The sequence below is a fragment of the Canis lupus genome, chromosome 15 (genome assembly GCF_048164855.1).
Source record: "Canis lupus baileyi chromosome 15, mCanLup2.hap1, whole genome shotgun sequence".
Classification (NCBI taxonomy): Eukaryota; Metazoa; Chordata; class Mammalia; order Carnivora; family Canidae; genus Canis; species Canis lupus.
In genome coordinates, this window is record NC_132852.1 from 42,023,194 (window position 1) to 42,049,869 (window position 26,676).

General features: G+C 42.4%; 1 protein-coding gene across 4 annotated transcripts in view; it reads right to left on the reverse strand.

Annotated features, from left to right (window-relative positions):
• Window positions 1-26,676, reverse strand: part of UBE3C (ubiquitin protein ligase E3C) — a 126,215-nt gene that overhangs the window by 2,416 nt on the left and 97,123 nt on the right. For 3 of the 4 annotated variants that reach the window (XM_072776813.1, XM_072776812.1, XM_072776814.1), the window contains exons 19-22: window positions 24,209-24,421; window positions 15,923-16,111; window positions 15,540-15,606; window positions 7,126-7,256 (exon numbers count right to left, since the gene is read on the reverse strand). In XM_072776813.1, the coding sequence (XP_072632914.1) occupies window positions 7,126-7,256; window positions 15,540-15,606; window positions 15,923-16,111; window positions 24,209-24,421 (600 nt within the window). Of the gene's footprint in view, window positions 1-2,203; window positions 2,340-7,125; window positions 7,257-15,539; window positions 15,607-15,922; window positions 16,112-24,208; window positions 24,422-26,676 lie in introns of those variants that run through there. The other variant, XM_072776816.1, reaches the window with a different exon arrangement.

The following is a 26,676-nucleotide window of genomic DNA, read 5'->3' on the forward strand; positions in this document are numbered from 1 at the left end:
AGAGCCCAACATGGGGGCTCGATCCCAGGACCCCAAGGTCATGCTTCACTTACTGGGCCTCCCAGACGCCCCCCGCCCCTGCAGTGTTGTTCCAAGACCACTACAGAGTTACCTATAACTCCTGCATGTCTATACAGAACTGTGACTGACTGTGGACCCCAAAACTCACTAGAATATGAAGCCAAAGAGCTAACTGAAACCATGAATATCATTGGTAAAACAAATTCCAAATATAAAATCAAAGAAATAAAAATCTTGGAAGTCTAAATTTGAATTGGAAATGTCAGTTTGAACTTGTGATGAATTTTCTCTTAGAGATAAAACCCACCCATTTTGTAACTGTCCGTAGTTTCCAAGGCCTGGAAACGACCACGTGTGACAAGGAACAGACTGAGCACCCAGGTCTTGGCTTCTATTGACCCATTTCTCATGGAAAGGAATCAGGGCTCTTTAGGAAAATACAGGATTCCACCTGGAGCTAGGAAATGCACCTGACAAGTGTCACCACGTGTCACACCAGAAAGCAAGCTATCCCAAACCCCCTGGGTTACAGGGCACACCTGAAGGCAGCCCTATGCCCAGATGGCACACTCTGAATACGAGAAAGAATACTTGCAAATGACCAAAACATAAAATGTTAAAGCCCATGAGTTCATGGTGATAGTAAAGGAGTCAAACATATGGTTACCTAGTCAACCCACTCAGTATTCTGAAAACTGGTCAATGAACAATGATCACGATTTATTTTATCTTTTCTGCACCAAATAGCGAGAAAAAATGAAGTTTTTCTTTGGAGGAAATTTCATCTAAAAGATGAAGAGATGATGTAGTTGTAATATGGCTATTTTACAAGCGCATGAAAGAGTGGATCTAGGGAGCAGCAGACAGTGGAACCTGTGCCCCAGTCCGTGCCCAAGCCCCTTGGGCCGCCGACTCAGACACTGGGTCTTTGACGCCCAAGTGAGAAAATGTAAAGCAGATGACGTTGTCTATGCAACATTACTGCCAAAGAAAAATTCATATCTGGAGTCTGATGATCCTCTAACAGCCAGTTTAACAAGATGTACAAAGGAGCGATGAGGCTCCTCCATCAGTTAAAGGACAAAAGTACCGGAGAAGAGGGAGGCCGACAGCATGGATGAGAGAGAGAGAGGAGAGCAGTACACTGAGCAAACGCAGTGGATGGCAGCATCCCTCTGCTTATTTTCTCAGGCACAGTGCACACTCTCTCCATCTCGGCTGCCAGCTCCCGGCCCACGAGCAGCGATGCTTGGGGGTCTTACACACCTTCCCACACATTAGTGCGCAGACAAGAAAATATTTTCTCTCTCTCCATTTTAAAATATGTTAGCATACCATGTATCCTGGGGTGTACCTTGATCATTTTTCTCGTGATACCCTGTCTTTATGATCTTTCCCTATCAATCCAATTCCCTCCTTTTTGGGGGGTGAAAGGTATGCCACCAGATGTATGCAGCAACGTCTGTTGATGTTATTGATCTTATTAATTTTACAAATAATAGTGCTATGAATAAGCATGTGCTAAGTTACCCCACACTTGTGCAGATGTATGTGAGATCTCTGGAAATGCCAGCTCTTTGATAGCTACAAATAGTCAAGGACTCTCACTTCCTCTTCTGCACAAATGTCATTAGGCATAAGATGTGATTTATATGTTCTCCTCCAACAGGAGCCCAATGAAGTAGAGACTGTCTTCCTCCTGAAAGCCTGAATCTGTTAACTCTCTGGCAAGTGTGGTTTTAGCTCTATTACTACCTACATTCCCTGACTCTGCCAGAAAATGGGGCCCAGGGAAGCAAAATGGTGGCCTACCCACACAAGTGCCTGGCTAGTATCTGGAACTAGGATGGTTTCACCTCCAGGCCAGTGCCCTGTACACTGTCACATGCTTCCTCCTCAGAACTGTGACAAGACCATCTATGCTTTCTTTGTTTTTTTTTAAGATTTTATTTATTTATTCATAGACACAGAGAGAGAGAGGCAGAGACACAGGCAGAGGGAGAGGGAGAAGCAGGCTCCATGCAGGGAGCCCGATATGGGACTCGATCCCCGGTCTCCAGGATCACACCCCAGGCTGCAGGTGGCGCCAAACCGCTGTGCCACCAGGGCTGCCCTTTTTTTTTTTTTTTTTTTAAAGATTTTATTCCATCTATGCTTTCAACACCAGCGCAAAGGCTCCCACCGACACTTGCTAGCACTCTCTGTGACTGTTCCTCTCCAAGGCGTAGCCTGGCCTAACTGCCCGCGAGGCCAGGCTGGCAGCGGGCGCTGAGAGTCTACCATGCATGTCTTCTGATCTCTACTTCCAGGATTGTATCCTAAGCAAACAGAGACACAGATGATGATTTATGCACCAAGATGTTCCTAGCATAAGGAACTAATAAAAAACAGTAAGTAAATTGTGGTAAATTTGCATGATGTGACATTATGAAGTTTATTAAAACTATTTCAAAGATGATTTAGTATGAGGAACAGTGATCCTGATGTAATGCTGAGTGGAAAAAAAAAGCCTATAAAACTGAGCACATAATCAGCTTAAATTATATTTAGGAATTATGATCGAAGAGTAAAAAGAATAATGACCTACCAACCATTGTAGTGGAAATGAGAACACAGAACTGGAGCAATGTCCCTGTTCTGATGGGGATACCTGGAGCCCTGTGCCGCAGCACATCAGGTACCCAACTGCCCACAACTGCCTTTCAGCTGGTTTTGTTCCACTTGTGTGTTAGATTTAGCATGTATTTTACAATGGGGCAAAACTGAGGGATAGCACAGCCCACGGAACGCTGAGTTGAGACATACACACTTTTTATCAGCCTTTGTACATTTCCCACTGGTAAATTAAAAACTTCATTTAAAGTGTATGTGGCAAAAAAAAAAAAAGTGTATGTGACATATAATGTGAGCTAAAACGACTGTCTTTTATATATATTTTTAAGATTTTATTTATTCATGAGAGAGAGAGAGAGAGAGGCAGAGACACAGGCAGAGGGAGAAGCAGGCTCCATGCAGGGAGCCCAACGTGGGACTAGATCCAGGGTCTCCAGGATCATGCCCTGGGCTGCAGGTGGCGCTAAACCTCTGCGCCACCAGGGCTGCCCTAAATCGACTCTTTAAAAATTGCAGTTTATATGCTATTTTAAGTGTCTCGTAAAACTGTGAGAACAGGAACCAAAGGAGACACAGCAAGCACATTATTTACATTTATTATTTCACATTCTGAGAACATTGAGGGCAATAATTTTCTCAAATGTGTGAATAAACTAAAATGAAAACATTTCACATTTTGAAACACAAAAGGGCCTCTGCCAGTATAGTCAGCACAGGGGACAGGTGAGTGACTGGCTAAATGGGAAGAGCTGAAATACATTTTGAGTTAAATGCCCCATTTTAGCATTTCTTTCATAATGCTAATTGAATTTCCTACTTGGAGTCTTAAAAGTAAAAAAAAATGAAGTTCTTCATTGAAATCTGAGTCAAGGGCACTATTTTGTGCATAATTAAATAGAGCACAACGGGAATTTGCATTAATTCAGAGTGAGAAAAATCATCAATTTGTTATGTGGCCTGATGGCAACTTAACAATTTTCTACAGCGCTTTAATGATTTTTTTGTCTGTAACAATCACATTCATTGAACATATTAAACTTTAATTAGCTTTAGCAGATGCTATTCTTCTCCAATAATCCAGCACTAAGGAGTTTTGTAACTTTTAAATTATGCAAGTTTGCCTTTGTTCTTTACAGAACTGGATTGAAGGACACTGTCTTCTCTTACATCCAAATCCTGTCGACCCTTCACCTGGAACACGGAGCCAACTAGACAGCACAGATATTAAGGTGATTTTTTTTCCACCTTGGAAGCTTAACTTAGGTTAAGTTCAAGATTAGCTTAACCCAAGGTTAGTCTGACAATTCCAAAGATATTTTAAAACTCTAAATTAAATTTCACATTTAATATATTTCAGATCCTTGAAAAAAAATCTATAATAGGGAGATTGTCTCAGCCTCCAAAAGGTATTTTTCGTGGTACAGTGACAACATGTTTATGATTGTATGGGGGTCACTAACAGGGACAATAGCCTTCTCACTGTGACTCCATCTGGGATTTTATTTTTATTTTTACTATTATTATTTTTTTTGGGGGGGGGCTTTATTTTTTTAAAGATTTTATTTATTCATGAGAGAGAGAGAGGCAGAGACACAGGCAGAGGGAGAAGCAGACTCCATGCAGGGAGCCTGATGTGGGATTTGATCCCGGGACTCCAGGATCACGCCCTGAGCCTAAGGCAGATGCTTAACCACTGAGCAACCCAGGGATCCCTATTATTATTTTTTAAAGATTTTATTTATTCATGAGATACACAGAGAGAGGCAGAGACAGAAGCAGAGGGAGAAGCCGGCTCAACACAGGGAGGCCGTATGCAGGATTCGAACCCTGGGACCGCAGGATCACACCCTGAGCTGAAGGCAGATGCGCAACCGCTGAGCTACCCAGGTGTCCCTCCATCTGGGATTTTATTCTTTTATTTTTTTTTAAGATTTTATTTATTCATTCATGAGAGACACAGAGAGAGAGAGAGAGAGAGGCAGAGACACAGGCAGAGGGAAAAGCAGATTCCATGCAGGGAGCCCGATGTGGAACTTGATCCTGGGTCTCCAGGATCATGCCCTGGGCTTAAGGCAGCACTAAACCACCTAGCCACTGGGGCTGCCCTCCATCTGGGATTTTAAAAACCAATGTAAATCCCTTACTTCTCCTGCCCTCTGAATTTGCAATGCTCCCACTGGCCTTTTACGCGGACTCCTCCACTGGCTGCCCAAAAGTCTAGAACCTACACCTCTTCCATCCAGCAAGACCCCGAATTTTTACTGGCCTTGGACTAAATGAATCAGGAGCTGGCAGACATCCAGCTGAGTGGATCCTCCACTCAATTCTGACAGGAGCATATCTTCTAAACTTCCTTTCATGAATTTTTTTTTACTTCTCAGTTTGGTGTCATTTTGAAACCGGCAGATTCTAGAAGCCTGGTCTTTCCTAATAAAGGTTACTGATAAAATGACCTAATTGTATTACAATCTTAATATGTAAGAATTCAGCTTCCACGACTGCTTACATGACTAGATGCTAAAACTAAGGGGCCACAGACGAGGGCTCCTTGGTGCTCCTGGTTTGTGCACTCGTGCACCTCCCGTGTTCCTGCTCTCCACACCCTGCTACGGCAACATCCCTGACGTCAGGGACACCTACAGGGAACCAGAAAGCAAAGACATGTTTCTCTTAGGCGGTTGCCCGATTTTCTTTAGGTTCACAGAGGCCCCTTTTCATGTCTGGTCATGGCGCCAGTGCATAAAACCATGAAGCAGATCCCTCTAGTTCTTTTGGGGTCAGCAGGGGGCAGTTACACACCAGACCAGAAGCGTCACTCAATCTTTCTGAATTGCTCTGTTTAGGTGTGTTGCTGGTACACAGAATATTTTAACCCTGTCTGAAAGTTTTTTCCCTTTAACAGATGAGTTTATTCTATGTACATTCACTGTAATGGTTCAGCCTTCTTTCATTGATGTGAAGTGTCCACTTTAGGACTGTTAAGTGTTAACTTTTTCTTTTTTTTTTCTTTTTTTTTTTTTTAACTTTGTTTTCTATATCTGGTTAATGAAGTGGGTTCCGTTTGTCTTGTTGGGCATGCTATTTTCCTCCTCTGATACTTTGGAAGACAGAAGAGTGGTTTTAGTTCTAATGTCACTGAAAATTATTCACAGCTTCCAAAGCACAACAATGTCAATAATGCAGGTCCTGTGACCAATAAAACCACTGCCCTCATGCCCCACCCCCACCCCAACCTCTCTGTTTTAGGGCTCCAGCTTTGATGGTACTAGTGGGATGTTGTATGAAGCTACTGATAGTCAACTTTTTTTAAAAAGAATTTTTATTTCTAAGTAATCTCTATTCCCAACGTGGGGCTGGAATTCACAGCCCCAAGGATCAAGGGCTGCCCACGCCACTGACTGAATTGGCTGGGTGCTCCTATTGATGTCAATTTTTTTTTATGTCAATTTTTAAAAGTAGTTTGATTGGAAGGTGCCTGGTGGCTCCAGAGTTTAAGCGTCTGACTCTTGATTTTGCCTCAGGTCATGCTCTCAGGGCTGTGAGATGGACCCATCAGAGTTACCCTTGGCACTGGGTACAGAGTCAGCTTGAGACTCTCTCCCCTGCCCCTGCTGCCCTGCCCCACACCCCTCTAAAAATATATGTGTATATATACATACAAATAAAGATAAAATAAATAAAAATAGCTTGATCGAAGTCCAATTTATATCTAGAAGTTCTCTGTCCAATTCTTACTTTTCTATACTTTTAAAATAATTTCAAAGTAAAAATTTATTTATTTATTTAAAAGATTTTATTTATTTATTCATGAGAGACACAGAGAGAGAGAGGCAGAGACACAGGCAGAGGGAGGAGGAGCAGGCTCCACCCAGGGAGCCCGACACGGGACTTGATCATGGGTCTCTAGGATCACAACCTGGACCGAAGGCGGCGCCAAACCGCTGAGCCACTGGGACTGCCCACAGTTAAGTTTCTGAAGACTCATAAGTTGAAGGTGGATTTTCTACTGCGCGGGGTCAGCGCCCCTCACCCCATGCCGTTCACAGGTCAACTGCACCTCTGCTCATATGTTATCATTCCCAAACACACGACATCCACATTTTGGGTGTGTATTTTCTTCAGTTCAGTGGTAAAACTGGCCTAAGGTGCATTACAGACTTAGGAAATGGGCCGGGGAGCCCACCTCAGGGCCTGGCAGCCTGCAGGCCCTGTTCACAGGCAGGCATGATCACTGCCATCACACCAACAGGTTAACACGAGGACTGGCAACACGAAATACACCTAATAACCAAAACTTAATCAACCTGGCTGAAATACTTAGTTAATGTAGCTAAAAATAGAAAAAACTGGTGTTATAAAAGCCCTACACAGTATATGTTACTCCCTGAGAACAATGGGTAGCACACTACTTCATTTAATCCCATTTGTTATGCTGCTGCCGTTCCTAGTTACATGCTGGTTTTTAGAGCAAGTGACACAAAAGCTGAATACCTTAAAGCCCAGGAGAGGGGGTCGGGAGCAGCTGGTCACAAACTTGAGCAGCTTACGCTTTTCTTCATCCGTGAACCCTTCCACAACTCTCCAGAAGACTTTGATTACAGGATGGTCAGCAGAATAGCCTCCTATGACAACATGAACAAATGTCTTATTAAAAACAAGGTAATTACAAAACAAAATTGTCCTAAAAACCCCAGAGCAATAAACTGGTAAGAGGAATTCACTGCTGCCCACCTGCTAGTAATGGATGCTAGCTCACGGCTGAGAGCCAACTCCAGAGACACCTTTCTTTGTTTCTAAGTAGGCTCCACACCCAACATGGGGCTTGAACTCAAGACCCTGATTCATGACTGAGCCAGCCAGGCATTCCAAGAGACACCACTCCTTCTGCTCCTGGGAGATGATGGACAAGCATAGGAGGAGGCAGAATGAGGCATAGCCTGCAGCTACAGGATGAGCCCTGGCAGCAAAGGAAGCTGCAAAGGGTTCTGACTCTTAGGAACTCTGCTGGCAGTTAAAAACCAGCCTCTGTTCAGTAGCAGACCCTAAATAACAAAGGCTTTATAGGAGAGCCATATATCTGAAAACAGCACACGCTGGGATTTTTATATCTAATAGAGCTAGTTATTTTCCCAACGTGATCGTAGTGTCTAAATTCATTTTATCATCTGTTCTTGTGATAATAAGGTACAGACCATGGCTAACCACTAACCCTAGCACACGATGAGACCACTATTCTCAAATGTAATATCTGCTACTTACAGCTTTTAATCTAGTTGAGTGCTTCCTAAAACTGAAATAATTGCTATATATTGTTCCCTCATTGTTAATATACTACAGAGATAACATCGATAAAATATCTTAAGTGCATTAATTGGCACCAAAATGAATATGATAATATTTTAAAACCTATTTACTGGAATAGCTAAGACCATTAAAGGTATAAGCTTTCAGTGCAGATAGGGTAATGCAAACAACCCAAGACAATTTCTTGGCAAAGGAATGGTTGGATTGATTTCATTTTTTTAAACTTATGACTTGATAGTAGGGACAAAGTGACCTTATGTATTATCTGCCTTTACATAAACATTAGAGTTCAAAATTACAGCAATAAAAATTACAGAAAGGGGAGATACATGCATATATTTATATACATAAATAGACACACATTTACTTATGTAAATGATGTTAGCAAATGTAGTTTTGCAACAGTCGCCGTAAACCACTTTGGAACATTCCCATTTCCTTGAGCGAATCCCACGTTCCCCTACAGATAACCAGCATCTGCTATCTCTGCAGGTGTGCTCTCTGGGATGGCTCATCCGCATGGCAGAGCACACGCAAACACTGCCACCTGTACCATGCTCTTTCCAAAACCCGGTCAGAGGGACCTGGGAGGAAAGCCTGGGAAACAGCACTCAATAAGACAGAGGAGGGGGATCCCTGAGTGGCTCAGAGGTTTAGAGCTGCCTTCAGCCCAGGGTGTGGTCCTGGAGTCCCAGGATCGAGTCCCACATTGGGCTCCCTGCATGGAGCCTGCTTCTCCCTCTGCCTGTGTCTCTGCCTCTCTCTCTCTCTCTCTCTCCCCGTGTGTGTCTCTCATGAATAAATAAATAAAATCTTAAAAAAAAAAATAAAACAGAGGAGTCTGGGTGGGGTGGGTTCTTTAAACTGTGGTAAAGTACAGAAAATATATTTCATCATTTAAACCTTTTTAAGATTTTATTTATTTATTCATGAGAGACACACACAGAGAGAGAAGAGAGAGAGAGAGAGAGGGGCAGAGACACAGGCAGAGGGAGAAGCAGGCTCCCTGTGGGGAGCCTGATGTGGGACTCGGTCCCGGATCCCAGGATCAGGATCACACGCTGAGCCAAAGGTAGACGCTCAACTGTTGAGCCACCCAGGCGCCCCATTTAAACCTTTTAAAATTTATTTTTATTAAAAAAATCATTTATTTTTTTCCTTTTTTTTAAAGATTTTATTTATTTATTCATGAGAGGCAGAGAGAGAGAGAGAGAGAGAGAGAGAGAGGCAGAGGCACAGGCAGAGGGAGAAGCAGGCTCCATGCAGGGAACCCGATGTGGGAATCGATCCCGGGACTCCAGGATCAGGCCCTGGGCTGAAGGCAGGCGCGAAACCACTGAGCCACCCGGGTTGCCCTTTTTTTCCTTTTTTAAAAGATTTTATTTCAGAGAGAAAGAGAAAGAGTGTGCGGGAGTGCATGAGTGAGGGGAGAAGAAGAGGGAGAAGCAGATACCCACTGAGCTGGGAGCTTGATGCAGGGTGTGATCCCAGGACCCGAAAATCATAACCTAAGCATAATGCTCAACCAACTGAGGCACTTTTTAAACCTTTTTTAAGAAAAATTTGAGAGAGAGAGGGTCATATGGTGAATCTATATTTAGCTTTTTGGGGAACCACCAAACCATTTTCCGTAGTGGCTACTCTATGTGCCTGCCATCCATGAACACAGGCTCCAGTCTCCCCACACCCTTGCCAACACCTGTTATAATTTTCTACATGGTGCCTGTTTGTGGTCGTCTTCATGGACGTGTGAACTGTGTTTCACTGTTGCTCTGATTTGCATGTCCCCAGTGATTAGTCATGTTGCACATCTTTGTGAGATTACTGGCTGTTTGTCATGTCCTTCTTCCATTTTTTAAAAAAAGATTTTATTTATTTATTCATTCATTCATTCATTCATTCATTCATTCATTCATGAGAGACAGAGAGAGAGAGAGAGAGAGAGAGAGAGAGAGAGAGAGAGGGGCAGAGACACGGGCAGAGGGAGAAGTAGGCTCCATGCAGGGAGCCTGACATGGGACTTGATCCCAGGTCTCCAGGATCAAGCCTTGGGCTGAAGGCGGCGCCAAACCGCTGAGCCACCCAGGCTGCCCCAACCTTCCATTTCTGAATTGGCTTGTCTTCTTGTTGTTATGAGAGGTCTTTATATATTCTTTTCTTTTTTTTTTTAAAGATTTTATTTATTCATGAGAGACACACAGAGAGAGAGAGAGAGAGAGAGAGGGGCAGAGACACAGGCAGAGGGAGAAGAAGGCTCCATGCAGGAAGCCCGATGTGGGACTCTATCTTGAGTCTCCAGGATCAGGCCCTGGGCTGAAGGTGGCGCTAAACTGCCAAGCCACTGGGGCTGCCCGTCTTTATATATTCTGAATATATATATATGATTTCCAAATATTCTCCCCCTTCTGTAGATTGGTCTTTTAAACTTTCTTTATAATATCTTTCAATGTACAAAGTTTTGTAATTTTGATGAAGCCCAATTTATATATATTTTTTTCTTTTTTTGCTCATGCTTTTGGCCTCATATCAAAGAATCCAATACCAAATCCAAAGTCATAAAGACTTACCTTTTTCCCCTTAGAGTTTTATGCTTTTAGCCCCTACATTAAGATTGTTGCCCAATTTGGCGTTCATTTTTATATATGGTATGAAGTAGGAGTACAGCCACTTTTAAAATCATGGTAAACTTCTCCAAAGAAGCTACCATTCCACATTCCCATCAGTCAAGAGGGTTCTAATTTCTCCATATACTAACACTTGGTACTGTTTATCTTTTTGGTTGCAATCTTTCTAGTGGGTATGTTGCGATATCTCATTATGATTTGATTTCCATTTCCCCAAAGATTAAATGTTAAACAATTGTTCATGTGATTCTTACCAGCCATTATAATATTTCTTCTTAGGTGAAGCTTTTTTTGGCCATGCTTTTAAATTCAATTGCTTGTCTTACTAAGGTGTGTTCTTTATATATACACACACACAGTGGATGCAGTCATTATATATATTACCTGAAAATAGTTTCTCCCAATCTGTGGCTTGTTTTTTCATTTTCTTCTTGTTTTTTTTATTTTTTATTTTCTTAATAGTATCTTTTGAAGCACAAAAGCTTTAATTTTGACCAAGTTCAATTTTCTATCAATTTCTTTCTTTTTTTTTTTTTTTTTGGCTCATGCTTTTGGGTGTACAACCAAAAATTCCATCTAACCCATCTAATCCAAAAGTCATGCAGATTTTCTCCTTTATGTTCTTTTGGAGGTTCTATGGCTTTGGCTTTTTTGTTTGTTTTGTTTTATGGCTTTGGCTTTTACCTATAGGCCTCTGATCCTCTGTTGAGCTAATTTTTGTATATGGTGTGAGGTAAAGGTCTAATCTCATTTTTTTCCATGTGAATGTTGTCCCAGCATTCTCGTATTGTCAAGTCCGTGGTAAAGTGGTCATAAATATAAGGATTTTTTTCTGAATTCCTAATTATCAATCAATATGCTAATCCTTGTGCCAATACCACAATGTCTTGATTACTGTGGCCTTTTAGTAAGTTTTAAATCAGAGTATAAATACTGTAACTTTGTTCTTCTACAAAATTGTTTCGGCAATTTTAGGTCCTTTACATTTCCAAATGAATTTTAAAATCAACCTGCTGATTGCTACAAAAAGGACTACTGGGATTTTGATAGGGGTTGCACTGAATTTGTAGAGTAATTTGAAGAGAATTATATCTTGACAATATTGAATCTTCCAATCCGTGAAGCTGGATTACCTCTCCACTTCTTTAGATCTTCTTCAATTTCTCACAGCGGAGCTGTGCAGTTTCCAGTGTTGAAGTCTTGCATGTACAATTACTTTGCTATGTTTGTATTTTATTCTTTTTGATGTTACTCTGAATGGAACTGTTTAATTCCTTTCTTGGTTTGTATGTACTGATTTGTGCTGCCACCTGTTGAAATTTTTTTTAGTTCTAATTTTTTGTCAAGCTATGTACGAAGAAAGACGGTTTTACTTCCTTTTTGGGAGGGGGGTGCAGTGAGAGAGAGAATCTAAGTAGGCTCTATGCCCAGTGCGGAGCCCAACGCAGGGCTTGAACTTACGACCTGAGCTGAAACCAAGAGTTGAACACTTAACTGACCGAGCCCCTCAAGTACCCCCTAGTTTTACTTGTTTCACTTTTCTTTACCAAGCTGGCTGTTTTTCTTCTTTCTTCTCTCCCTCCTGCCTTATTGTACCAGCTAGAAACCCCAGCCAAATGCCTCTAACTTTCACCAGTGTGCTGGCAGCTGTGATGTTTCTGTGCATGTCCTATATCAGGGTGAGGAATTCCCTTTTGTTCCTGGTTTCCTGAGGGTTTTAATCCTGAACAGGTGAGAGATGCTTAGATGCTCATGGGTTGCACTTGCTTATTCTTTCTCTTTTTGCATCTACTGAGATGACTATGTGAATTTTGCTCTTTATACTGCCATTACTGCTTATTACATTAATACATTTTCAGATGTTAAATTACCCTTGCATTCATGGGATAAATGCTACTTAGCTGCTGGATTCAGTTTCCTAATATTTTGAGGATTTTTGCATCTATGTTCCTGAGGTACATCATTATTTTCTTGTGTTATTTTTGTTTGCTTTTGATATCAGGCTAATAGTGATCTTTGAGGAGAGAAATCCTCTCTTTACCCATATGTAGCTGTAAATCTTGTACAGGATATGTTTTTAAGGCTTAAATACTGTTCTGAAAGAAATATTAATTTTATAGTATTTAGAAAAAAGAGAGAAGTACAATGAAGAAAAGTCACCTGTAATTTTGTTAACTGTAAATGACTTATTTTATGAAAATGAATGGACTTTATATTTTTAAAAATTAAAAAAATTAATTTTTAAAAATAGGCTCTTGCAACCCTGATATCAAGACACACGTGCTCCATCAACTGAGCCAGCCAGGCGCCCAACACTGAAATGACTTTAAAGTTTTCTTGGTTTTGAAAAGTGAATTATGCAGTGTATAACATAATAAAGAAAGAGAAATAACACTTTATAGAAACAAAGGTGCCTCATCATCTCACAACCACTTAACACTTTTGCTTAGATCTTAATCCCATCTTCGGAGATGTGGTATCACATGCACACATTGAATTCATCATCACGTTTACTTAAGGTTATGTTTTAAATTTTCTAATATATATAAAACATTTTTTTACATTATGTTTTACTGTTTAAAAAAGTAATCTCTACCCCATGGTAGGGTTCAAACCCACAATCCTGAGATCAGGAGTCACATGTTCTACCAAGCACCCTGGTATATAAAATACTTTCAGGGCACCTAGGAGGCTCAGTCGGTTAAGTGCCCAACTCTTGATTTCAGCTCAGGTTGTGACCTCGGGATCCTGGGATACAGCCCTGAGTCGGGTTCTGTGCTCAGAGTGGAGCCTGCTTGGCCCTTCTATCTGCTACTCTCCCACTTGTGCTCCCATATTCTCAAATTAAAAATAAATAAATAAAATCTTTGGAGAAAAAATTAAAAAATACTTTAAAATGTCCATGTGCACATTAATGAAAAGAATCAATGACTCACAACTGTAGATTTCTGTAATATGTATTTACAGATGAGAGAAAAAGACTGAAAGGATAGAGTTATCTTCAGCCAAACTCAAGAATATACGCCACTTGCTAAATGTTAATTACTGCTTGCCACATATTCCCTGTGAGTCCTACTTATCATAATCTCACCCCTGAAATCTTCAGATCCTTTAATAAGGAATTTAACTTCTTTCTGGACTTGTCTCATTAAAAAAAAAAAGAAAAAGACTTTATACCTAGAAATATACATGAAGTTACTTATTATAGTGGAATGTTAAATAAATCTTATATATCTATTTAATCTCAACAATTAATTGCATAAAGAGTACACACACACACATTTTTAAAGGAGACAGAAGTTTATGGAATACATCTCAAGGGAGAGGCAAGCAGGGCAGCAGAGGAGAAGCTGTCTGCTAGAAATTTTTTTAAAAATTTTTGATGCTAAACAAACAGAATGTATACTATAAATTATATATCACCACAAACTAGAATAATAGGCTATGAAAACTCACCAAAATGAGTGATTATTTTAAGGATGATTTTTTTCCCCTCTATTCACTGCTAAGTATATATGAGGTTAATCTTTTAAAAATCTTACAAAAGCCCAAAAGATACACCAATTCCATCTCTGAATAATTTCATTATTTCTCTAACGACTAATGTTGTCAAGCACATTTCTATGTGTCTATTGGCCATTTGTGTTCTTTTTGGGTTTTCATTTTCTTGAAGAGCAGAAACTTTTAAGTTTAATTTCATAACCCTGAGGTCCAATTTGTTTGTTTATTCTTTTATTGTTAGTAAATTGTTTTTATGTTTTTAGTTAGCCCTGTTTTATTTATTTATTTTTATTTATTTATTTATTTATTTATTATTATTATTTTTTTAAAGATGTGTTTATTTATTCATTAGAGACACAGTGAGAGAGGCAGAGACACAGGAAGAGGGAGAAGCAAGCTCCACGCAGGGAGCCTGATGTGGGACTCGATCCTGGGACTTCAGGATCACTCCCTGGGCTGAAGGCGGCGCTAAACCGCTGAGCCACCGGGGCCGCCCTTATTTTTATTTTTTTTTATTTATGATAGTCACAAAGAGAGAGAGAGAGAGAGAGGCAGAGACACAGGCAGAGGGAGAAGCAGGCTCCATGCACCGGGAACCTGATGTGGGATTCGATCCCGGGTCTCCAGGATCGCGCCCTGGGCCAAAGGCAGGCGCCAAACCACTGCGCCACCCAGGGTTCCCAGTTAGCCCTGTTATAAAAACAAAAGAGGGGGATCCCTGGATGGCTCAGCGGTTTGGCACCTGCCTTTGGCCCGGGGCGCGATCCTGGAGTCCCGGGATCGAGTCCCGCGTCGGGCTCCCGGCATGGAGCCTGCTTCTCCCTCCTCCTGTGTCTCTGCCTCTCTCTCTATGTCTATCATAAATGAATAAATAAATCTTTTAAAAAAATAAAATAAAATAAAAACAAAAGACTTGGGACTCCCGGGTGGCTCAGTAGTTTTAGCGCCTGCCTTTGGCCCAGGTTGTGATCCTGCAGTCCCGGGATCGAGTCCCACATCGGGCTCCCCACGTGGAGCCTGCTTCTCCCTCTGCCTATGTCTCTGCCTCTCTCTCTGTGTCTCTCATGAATAAATAAAATAAAATACAATAAAATAAAAATAAAATAAAATAAATAAAAGCAAAAGACTGGAAGCAACTTACTGCATTGGTAGACACTTACAAAGACATGGTGTAATGAGAGAACCACAGGTGCAGAATAATGTATAAGAATGAGGAAGGTGAGAATTCTGTATTTGTGTGTAAATATACAGAGAATTTTTTTTTTTTTTTAATATACAGAGAATTGAGAGGAGTGGTTACTTGCGGTGGGAGAGGCAGAGGCAGCATGGGACAGGAGGGGTCTCACTGTACACCTCCATCCCCATGCTGGGCTCTAAACCCTGGGAATGAATTACCTATACAAAAAGTATACTAAAAATTAGTTTGGAAAGATCTATAATAGTTTCAGGGATAAATACCCAGCAGTGACAACATACCTGAATAATTTGTAAAGGATTTTAGGTCCTCCAGACTTATGGGAACTTGTGCACCAGAAATTAATACCTGGAAAAAAAAAAGTTCAATTCATAAAATTTGAGGTAGATTTTAAGAAAGCTTTTCTTTTCTTTTTTTTTTTTTTTAATTTTATTTATTTATGATAGTCACACAGAGAGAGAGAGAGAGAAAGAGGCAGAGCCACAGGCAGAGGGAGAAGCAGGCTCCACGCACCGGGAGCGACGTGGGATTCGATCCCGGGTCTCCAGGATCGCGCCCTAGGCCAAAGGCAGGCGCCAAACCGCTGCGCCACCCAGGGATCCCCTAAGAAAGCTTTTCCATGTTGGAAGACAAGTGTGACTCCCTGCACCAGTAAGAAGTGTACCTGAATCTCCTGCTGATCAAACATTCGCAGCCACTCTAGATTCACCACATTGGCCAGGCCCTGTCTGAAGGCCAGGCAGTGCTGGCGGATCTGTCTGTTCAATCTGTAGTCAGCAACAAGGTGGATGTACGCGATCCTGTTGGCACTGGTGACAGGGATGTCTTTTCCACCAAATTTTAGTTCTACTACCTGTAAATATTAAAACAAGGGTCTGAAAATTCTAAATATGACTAGATGAAAAGAAAAGCAAGAAGCACATACTTCAAAGAAATTTGACAGCATTGCTCTGTACACAAGAGTCTACATAAAAAGCCACACCACTGCTGCACACACCAGTCCGTGTGAGTGCAAAGATGCACCCTTGGTGGGAATCTCCAAAGCTTGGTATCTTATTCTGTCTTTAAGTTAATCGTTAGTCACCAATGTTTCTTCAAAGTACTAAGGAATGATGTGGCAATGTAATCACAGCGACTTGTTTTAAAAAATTAGGAATCTGGGGCCCCTGGATGGCTCAGCCGGTTGGGCGTCCAACTCTTGATTTCAGCTTAGGTCGTGATCTTAGGATTATGGGATTGAGCCCTGTGTTGGGCTCTGCACCCAGCAAGGAGTCGGCTTGAGATTCCCTCTGCCTCTGCCCCTCCCTCATTCACACACACTCTCCCTCTTTCTCTAAAATAAATAAATAAATAAATAAATAAATAAATAAATACTTAAAAAAATAAAAAATTAGGAATCACAAAGGACAAAGATATGATCCAAAACCTGAACACGTCAAAAGGGATTCAATCTGAAGAAAACACAGGCTAAGGAATGAAGGTTGCAATAGAACGATTACTCCTATTTGTACAAATAGCACATTCTTCTCTATCTCCATCATGCTATTAACCACTATGACGTACTTTATTCTTTCATTTTTTTTTTAATTTTTATTTATTTATTCATGATAGTCACAGAGAGAGAGAGAGAGAGAGGCAGAGACACAGGCAGAGGGAGAAGCAGGCTCCATGCACCGGGGGCCCGATGTGGGATTCGATCCCGGGTCTCCAGGATCGCGCCCTGGGCCAAAGGCAGGCGCCAAACCGCTGCGCCACCCAGGGATCCCTATTCTTTCATTTTTTTAAAGTTTTTAAAAAATTTATTCATGAGAAACAGAGAGAGAGAGAGAAAGAGGCAGAGACACAGGCAGAGGGAGAAGTAGGCTCCATGCAGGAAGCCCAATGTGGGACTCGATCCCAGGTCTCCAGGATTACGCCCTGGGCCGAAGGCAGCACTAAAAAGCTGAGCCACTGGGGCTGCCCCTATTCTTTCACTGTTTAAAAAGATTTTATATCTCGGATCCCTGGGTGGTGCAGCTGTTTGGCGCCTGCCTTTGGCCCAGGGCACGATCCTGGAGACCCGGGATCGAATCCCACGTCGGGCTCCCAGTGCATGGAGCCTGCTTCTCCCTCTGCCTCTCTCTCTCTCTCTCTCTCTGTGACTATCATAAAAAAAAAAAAAAAGATTTTATGTTTAAGTCATCTGTACACCAACGTGGGGCTTGAATTCATAACCCCGAGATCAAGAGTCACATGCTCTACCAACTGAGCTAGCCAGGCCCCCATGAGCACTTTAAGTATGACTCAGAGGACAGTGGTACATTTGAGATAACTGACCAATCTTTCTTACATATTTGGGCTGAATCCCAAAGAACAACCTTTCATTGTATGTAAGTAACCACACTCACAAAATCTGCAGGTCTAGCACAGAGTTGGAGAACACTCCTGGAAGCACTAGGCAGGAGCAGAAGCCAGATGCTGAGTCTCCCCCACCACCGTAACGTGGACACACACAAAACACCTAGCCCCGTGAACTGCTTTCATCATTAATAAAATGCTGATATTTTTACTTTGTCTATCTTAGAACTGTGATTATGTAAACTCATATACACCCAAAGGTGACAGACAAAACACCACAGACAATTATAAACATAAAAGACTAATTTACGAGAACGCACTTTTTAAAGCTTGTTTACTAGAACTTAAACAGAAGAAATACATTCTCAGTTGCATTTGGATAAGGCCATCTATGCTAAGGATAAAGAAACAGAACAAATCCACAGTAGGTGAACGATGCCATTCCAGAATGACCAAGCAGGGGGCAAACTTCAGGGTAGAAACAGAGTGCTGCTTACATTGTGGGTGATGGAAACCACACAATGTCCCCCTCATGGTTCTGTCACAGTCTTTGGTTCTCTTGGTGGTTATTATACCCCGAGCATAAACTCTCTTCTTTTGGGCAATGGCATTTCAGCCCTTTTTTTTTTTTAACCACTTTACAGAAAGGCCATTTTAAAGTCTGCTGAAAAGCTTTACTTACATCACCATATACCCAGTGGTTACATGGCCATCTCGCGCTACAGAAGTTACTAAGCTCTATTAGATTTACTTCCTCTTGCACTGCACATTCTAGATGACGCCTCACTTCTCACTAATTCTCGTGCTCCATGCTGGAACCAGAGGCCTGAGAAAGGGCTGTGAACCCACATCTCCTTGCAAGTCTCTGCTCCGGGGAGAGGCTGCAATGCCTCCGCGCTCACAGTCAGCTGATGGGCCATCTGTTACCTGGGCCTCACGAACTCACTGCTCTGTTTTAATGTACAAAACACCACCCTTCCTTTAAGTGGATTAACAGCAGGTAATAAATGATCATGTACTAAGTGATTCAAAGACAAAGGACCCGTGAAACGATCAGGATCAGGTAAAGGACTTCCAAAGCCCCAGTAGCCCTACCTCATCAGATGGCAATGACATTTCCAGCGACCGTACATGGACTGTGCTGTGGTCATATAAACTCCTCTCTAGGCTACATCGAAACTATCCATGTTTCAAATCATGTCAAATCTGTCCTAGAATTTCAGTTCTAAGAGCATATTTAAATCTCTACATATGGAACTAGAGCAGTTCTTAAGGCAAGAGCTATCTTCCCTGATACTCCTAAATGTCGCTACAGAATGCACGGAGCCTCACGTTTACTTGCTAGAAGTGAGCTCATTTTATCCTCAGAGCTATGTACACACCCTCTGAAAATGAGGAAGGGCTTCTGTGACTTGCCTAGGGTCACAGAGCACAGCACCAAAACCAGGACTTTAACAAGGTCTTGTGACTCAAGTTCATGCTCTTGTACGTAACAAAGATCACTTATGGTACCATCTTATGCCCCGAGCACTGTCCTCAGGGAAGAGATGTACAAACCAGTAGTCTAAAATGTCACTTAAAAAAAAAAAAAAAGATTTATTTGAGAGAGACAGAGCATGAGCAGGGGGAGGGACGGGTGGGGGGGAGAGACAGACTCCCCACTGAGCAGGGGGCCCGACACAGGACTCGATCCCAGGGCCCTGGGACCATGACCTAAGCCGAAGGCAGACACTTCACCTACAGGGCTCGCCAGGGACCCCTCATGTTCATTTTTAAGCAGGCTTACAAATAGCCATATTGATTATAGTAAAGAAAACAAGTTGGAGAGGAACACTAGTATTTTAAAAGGGAAGATTAACATATCCTACCAACATAAAGAAGTATTTGCATATCAGAAATCTTTATTTTTTTAATTTATTTATTTTATTTTTTTTAAGATTTTATTTATTTATTCATAGAGATGCAAAGAGAGAGAGAAGTAGCAGAGACACAGGCAGAGGGAGAAGCAGGCTCCACGCAGAGAGCCCGATGTGGGACTCAATCCAGGGTCTCCAGGATCACCCCCTGGGCTGCAGGCGGTGCTAAACTGCTGCGCCACCGGGGCTGCCCATCAGAAATCTTTAAATCATAGTATTTTATAAACTTAAACCTGACTACGTTTTTTTATCTATCTCTGTAGATCTCCCCCATAAGATCTCCCCCACAAATAGCTGCTTTGCCAGTGACTTTCTTAATTTGTCCTATTTGACTCTTTAGTGTAATTACTCCTCTGCACTGTCATCCATAATCTCTTTATTCTGTGGGAATTTCTATGAATAACTGGAACATCTTCACACTTTTGCTTTTAATAGATTCCAATATTAGCAGTGGTGCTTTAATGGAACTCTTACATATGCGACATTTCACTATTACCATCTATTTCAGAAGGAAAAATGGGAAATGCTCCCATTAGCAAAGACTGTGGACAGGTCATTATAAAACTGACTGTCCTAGTGCTTTTATTTCGTTTTTAAATCATGCCACCAGGTGGAGTGAGGCAGCAGTGGCTCTATGTGTTCATGGTGTCCTCACATCAATAACAAACCTCTTTAAAAAAAAAAATCTGAATTTTACATGTTGAAACTTCAGCTCTATAAAATGGAAGAAGAGGTTGCTCTTGCTCTCTCCTCTGTGTCTTTCATGAATAATAAATAAAATCTTAAAAAAAAAAATGGAAGAAGAGGTGGAGACAAAAGCAACTAAATATGCTGTCCAAACACAATAGGGTTCTGTCCTCATCCCGGCATGGAGTCTGCTTCTCCCTCCTCATGTGTCTCTGCCCTCCCCCCTCTCTCTATCGTAATATATATATATATTAAATGCTAAGAAATAGACTAAAATTCAAGTACCACAAAGACGGACATTAAAAATACCCAAGAGGGTTTATTTATTTTTTTTTAATTTTTTTATTTATTTATGATAGTCACACAGAGAGAGAGAGAGAGGCAGAGACATAGGCAGAGGGAGAAGCAGGCTCCATGCACTGGGAGCCCGACGTGGGATTCGATCCCGGGTCTCCAGGATCGCACCCTGGGCCAAAGGCAGGCGCCAAACCGCTGTGCCACCCAGGGATCCCTCCCAAGAGGGTTTAGAACTAGGATGTAGACATCTTTGTGTGTGCTTATCTTAGTTTCTGAAGACACCACTGTGGTGTGGGGGCCATGCTCCGGTTCTGCAGTCCAGGGAGGAAGCCAATAAAAAGGTCTTAAATCTCCTAACTTTCCTTAAATCTCCTAACTCCTAACTTTGAATTCTCAGGACTAGCTCTGTGTATTACAGCAGCACAATGAAATAGCACTTCACTTCACTGGAAAACAGTATGGTGGGTCCTCAAAAAAGTTAATCATTAGAATCAGTGTATGATCCAGCAGTCCTACTTCTAGGGATATCCCCACGGGAGTAGAACGCAGGGACTTGAACAGGTATTTCTACGGCCGTGTTCATGGTGTCATTACTCATGACAGCTGAGACAATGTCCAGCAAGGGATGAAGGGATAAACGTACAGTGGAATCTTAGCCTTAGAAAGGAAGACATTCTGGGGAGTGCTGCACTCCAGGTTAAGGTGGAGGACATCTTGCTCAGTGAAATGAACCAGTCACAAAAAGACACTGTGTGATTCCACTCACATGAGGTCCTCACAGTCCTCAAACACAGAGACCCGAAGTAGGATGGTGGGCACCAGGGCACAGGGGTTCAGTATCACAATGTCCTGCCTGCCCCTTCCTCCTCCTCCTCAAATAACACCTACTTTGCTCAAGATACTGACCTATACCTACAGAACATAACCTTAAAAATGAAGATTATGCAGATGTTCTCTTGTTAAAATGCCTTTCATTGCTTAACCCTCCAGCTGTGGTTTCTCTGAATTCTGGACCACCTGACCTGGAACATAAGTAGGCTGCTCCTGGGTCCCGCCCTGACTCAGAGAATCAAGATCTCATATTCCCTGAAGGGAAGTTCAGCGGTTTTCTTCTTTCTTTTCTTTTTTAAAAAGTAATCTCCATATCCAACATGGAGACAGAATCCATAACTCTGAGATCAAGAGTCACATGCTCCATGAATCAAGCCAGCCAGACACCTGTCAAAAATGTTTTCTTGTTATTCATTTTCCTATTGGCTCTGAAATGCATCTGTTTAGGCCATCTTACCCTGAAGCACTAAATACTGCAGACCAACTATGGGATGAGACACTGGTTCTCCTTCTGAGTGTTATGTCTAACCTTTCTAAAGTCCAAGGCCTCTAATTGTTCTCCACAATAACAGGAGAAGCCCAGCCCTCCTGGAATCTCATAGCCCCCTAAGCTTAGCCACTTCTAAATGTGCTCACCTGCCCGGTGAATGCCTTTCTACCCACCCAGTGTCTCTTCCAGGTAGCTCTCCCTGACCTACTTGGAACTGAGCTACTGCTCACATCTGCCTCTCCTATTAGAATGTGTATGCTCTCATAGTTTAGAAAAAAACTCCTTTGCACAGATAATGGCTGGTACAGAGCAGCAATTATGTTTCATGAATGGATGGATGAAGAAATACAGATTAGGCAGGATGGCAAGTAGGTAGTGTTATATAAAAATAGCTAAAATTGCAATAGCTCAAATTTGTTCAGTATATGTGTTTATTTATTATTTTTTAAGATTTTATTTATTTATTCATGAGAGACATAGAGAGAGAGGCAGAGACACAGGCAGAGGGAGAAGCAGGCTCCATGCAGGGAGCCGGATGTGGGACTCGATCCTGGCTTCAGGATCATGTCCTGGGCCGAAGGCAGCGCTAAAGCACTGAGCCACCCAGGCTGCCCAGTGTATGTGTTTATTGAAATAAAATGTTAGTGCTTACAACCTGGAGGGTTAAAGTTAAGAAGTATCCTGTATGGGGCGATGCGTTATCAATGGTGATTTGATTAAACACTAAATATATATTTAATATGAAGTTATTTTTAAGCTGGCAAAGCTGATGACCTTTGAAAGCTTGAATTAAAAACCAAGTAATAGGGGATCCCTGGGTGGCGCAGCGGTTTGGCGCCTGCCTTTGGCCCAGGGCGCGATCCTGGAGACCCGGGATCGAATCCCACATCGGGCTCCCGGTGCATGGAGCCTGCTTCTCCCTCTGCCTATGTCTCTGCCTCTCTCTCTTTCTCTCTCTGTGACTATCATAAATAAATAAAAATCTAAAAAAATAAAAAATAAAAAAAAATAAAAACCAAGTAATAACAGATAAAAGATGATAATAGTTTTATAGTTAAAATACAACTAGTAGATCCAGAAAAGATGACTGATCTACATAAGAATAGCAAAAAAGCTGTTTCCCCCCCACACAAAATAGACCTATTTGTCTGAAAAACAAAAATAAGTTAGAAAAGCATAGCTCGTCACTTTAAAATCTAATAAAATGAGATTAACACGACCTCAAAGGTCCTCAAACAACCTGGTTCATCAGTATATGTTAAGAAAGGTTTTGTGAATTATGGGAACATCTGAACATAGGCTAACGTAGACAAAATGCCAACCCCTGACCACCCATCTTAGCAAGTATCCCCTCGTGGCCAATATAGGTTATTTCTACCTCCACACACTGCCCCTGCTCTTGTAATAGTGGAAGCAAATTCCAGATGTTATCAATTCTTCCAGTTTAGTGTGTTGTACAAGAATGTTCATAGCATACTCCTCCTAGTAGCTGAAAAGTGGAAAGAACCCAAATGTCCATCAACTGAAAAAGAAAATGTGGGATCCCTGGGTGGCGCAGCGGTTTGGCGCCTGCCTTTGGCCCGGGGCGTGATCCTGGAGACCCGGGATCGAATCCCACGTCGGGCTCCCTGCATGGAGCCTGCTTCTCCCTCTGCCTGTGTCTCTGCCTCTCTGTCTCTCTCTGTGTAACTATCATGAATAAATAAATAAAATCTTAAAAAAAAATGTGGTATATCCATACAATGGGACAATGTTCAGCCAAACAAAGGAAGTTGTGGCTCCTACAAGTGATAAGGCTAGTCCCAGAAGGCTGCAGACTGTAAGATTCCAGGGTTGACAGACACACAGAAACTGCATGTAGATCGTGCTCACCTACGCTGGGTGGGAGTGACCTGTTAATGGGGAGATGACACCATCCTGAACTGAGATGCTGGTGGTGGCTGTGTACTCTGGGAATACACTGACCAGGAATGTGCTTGAAAGTGTGCATTTTGTGGTATGCAAATTATATCCCAATAATGCTGTCATTTAACAAATTAGTTTTAATTTCTAACATGCAAGGATTTTAAAAAAGGGATAAAGACAGCAAGACCAACCAGACTGATAATGAAGGCCAGCGATCAGTGTCAGAGCACCCCAGGGCCAGTCAGGGCAGGCCAGGAACAAGGGCACATTAGGGACCCTTAGGACTCCCATTGGGAAGGTGCTAACCAATGCTCCTGGAGGCAGAGAATCCCAGAGGACAGCTGTCACCAAGGCCTGGGGCCAGGGCTCATGTGTCCTCAGCCCCCACAGGCTCCCGACATCACACCCTCAGCACACTGGGAATCTTTCCTATTGCTGTGTGGACAGGAGCTGGTGTCTGTCACAGAGTGGTGATGGGCCTTCTCACCTGTGCTTCCCCCAGGTCATTGTTCACCACGGTGAAGTTCAGTCCAAGCTCCTCCACGTCACCTTCATAGCTCTTGAGAAAAAGCAGATTCTTATACACTTCAGGATCTAACGAGGCCAGATGGTGAATGTCCACATCTGCACTGGTTCCAAGCAATTTGGACAGGAAAAAGCCAGCAAAGGGCAATTCTACCAGCATATTTTCATAGAGAGCCTTCAAATGAGAACAAGGACCAATGATTAGCATTTCAGAGGAATTCTTTTTTCATACTACCTATGAATAAAAAAAGTCCAACTTGAGATTTAACAGAATCCTAAGACAGCAGATACTTTTCTTCCTGATAATGACAACGGTGGAAGCTAGTATTTGGTGAGCATTTACCCTGTGCTAGGCCAGTTTAACTAATTTTTTTTAAAGATTTATTTACTTATTTTTATTTATGATAGACACAGATAGAGAGAGAAAGAGGCAGAGACACAGGAGGAGGGAGAAGCAGGCTCCATGCCGGGAGCCCGACGTGGGACTCGATCCCGTGATTCCAGGATTGTGCCCTGGGCCAAAGGCAGGCGCCAAACCGCTGAGCCACCCAGGGATCCCCAGTTTAACCATTTAATGCATGCATTCAGTATGTCACAAATCCTAAAATAGAATGTCAGTGTATTTTTGGGCTGACTCAATGGGGATGCTCAAGAGCCACATCTTTTGTGCTGCAGCAGAGGTTGGCACATGTTTTCTGTACAGAGATTTGCAGACATAGGAGTCTCCTAGGACCACTGTAACAAAACACCACTCACTGGGGGCTTAGAACAACAGAAACTTTTTCTAAAATTTAAATTCAATTAGCCAACTTACAGTATGTTGTTTCAGATGTAGTGTGCAATAATTCATCAGTTGCATAGAACACCCAGTGCTCATCACATAATGTGCAACAGAAACTTAACACCCCAGAGTTCTGCAGGCCAGAGGTCTAATCAAGGTGGCAGCAGGGCGCACTCTCTTGAAAGGCTTCCCTGTCTTTTCTGGTGTTGCCAACCATCCCCGGGGCCCCTGCCTTCTGGCTGAGCCACTCCAAACCCTGCTTCTTTCAGAGGCTGTCTTCCCTATGTGTGTCTGCACCTCCCTCTCCTTTCTCTTCTAGAGACCAGTTGTTGGATTTAGGGCTATGGGAAATAAAGCTGCTGGACTGTCCAGGCGAACCTTTCTGTGGATCTGTGCTTTGACGTCTCTCAGTATAGACACAAGACCTGCTGACAGGGGAAGCACTGGGTCGTGAGGTGCGTTTAGCTCTATTAGGCAATGACATGCTGTTTTCCAAAACGCACCCATTTTCAACCATGACCAGCAACACAAGAAGGTTCCAGATGGTCCAGAACTTCATTGATTTATTAGTGTTGCCAGTTTTTAAATTTAGTCATTCCAGTTGCTGCAATGGGGTACTTCACTATGGTTTTAATTTGCATTTCCCTGATGACCAGTGGTACTGGATAAATTAAGTCCTGGTAAATATTACTATATTAACCTCCAGATTCTCTATCAAGAGAAGGAGGAGGTCAAGTGATGCTGGTTTTCCAACATGATGTCAGGGTTCATCTTGCATGACAAACATTCCTATGGCCTAAGGCTATAAAATGCAACAAGGAATGAGAAGTGGGCTGTAAAATTTTCAGAAACATTCTTATTATTTTATTCTAGCAGACGGCGGAATTGGAAGCCCCAAGTCTTCTTAAAAATGTTCTGAGGAAACAAAGCTACTACTTAGCCAGGCGCTGCACTAAGCACACATCAATGGTCTCATTTCCATCTGGCCTATATGGAGGATCTCCTAAGTAGAAGGGAAGAGTGACTCTTCTACGGAAGTCTAGGGGAAATCTGGATTTCCATGACCAAGGCCATTTTTGCTAGAATAAGAGTGGTCTGCAGAGACATGAAAATGACAGTGGGAGTGGAGTCATCACCCCCACTTGGTAGGTAGAGAGCTGGAGGCAAAGTCTCAAGCACACATTATCACAAGCCTTTCTCTTTTAGGGGGATGGCAGAGGGGACCCACTGCAGAAAGTCCTGCAGTAAGCTGCATCATGTGTACTGTGCTGCAGATGTACTCAGAGCTTTTAAGTCACTGTTAGAAGCTCCAAGTGCCACCATGCTGCTCGTGGAACATGGCCATAAAAACAAACTTGAACCCCAGGGGGAGTCATTCAGCCATAAGAATGCAACTTCAGAAGCCCCTCTTTTAGGAGGCCATTTACCTGGCCACTTCCACACATCAAGGAGTGAGACACAAGGCTTTGCTGAGACATACTCCTGCAAGCAAATTCACAGGAGACCCACAGCTTCCAGGAAGAAGAGGCTCCGGGCCTCCAAACCCCGGCCCCTGCATCACCCTGCCCTGATGATGGCTCCCTGCACCACCACAGCATTTACTCAGCTATGTCACGTTAGACATGTGCTATTTCGGCACGAGTAACAAC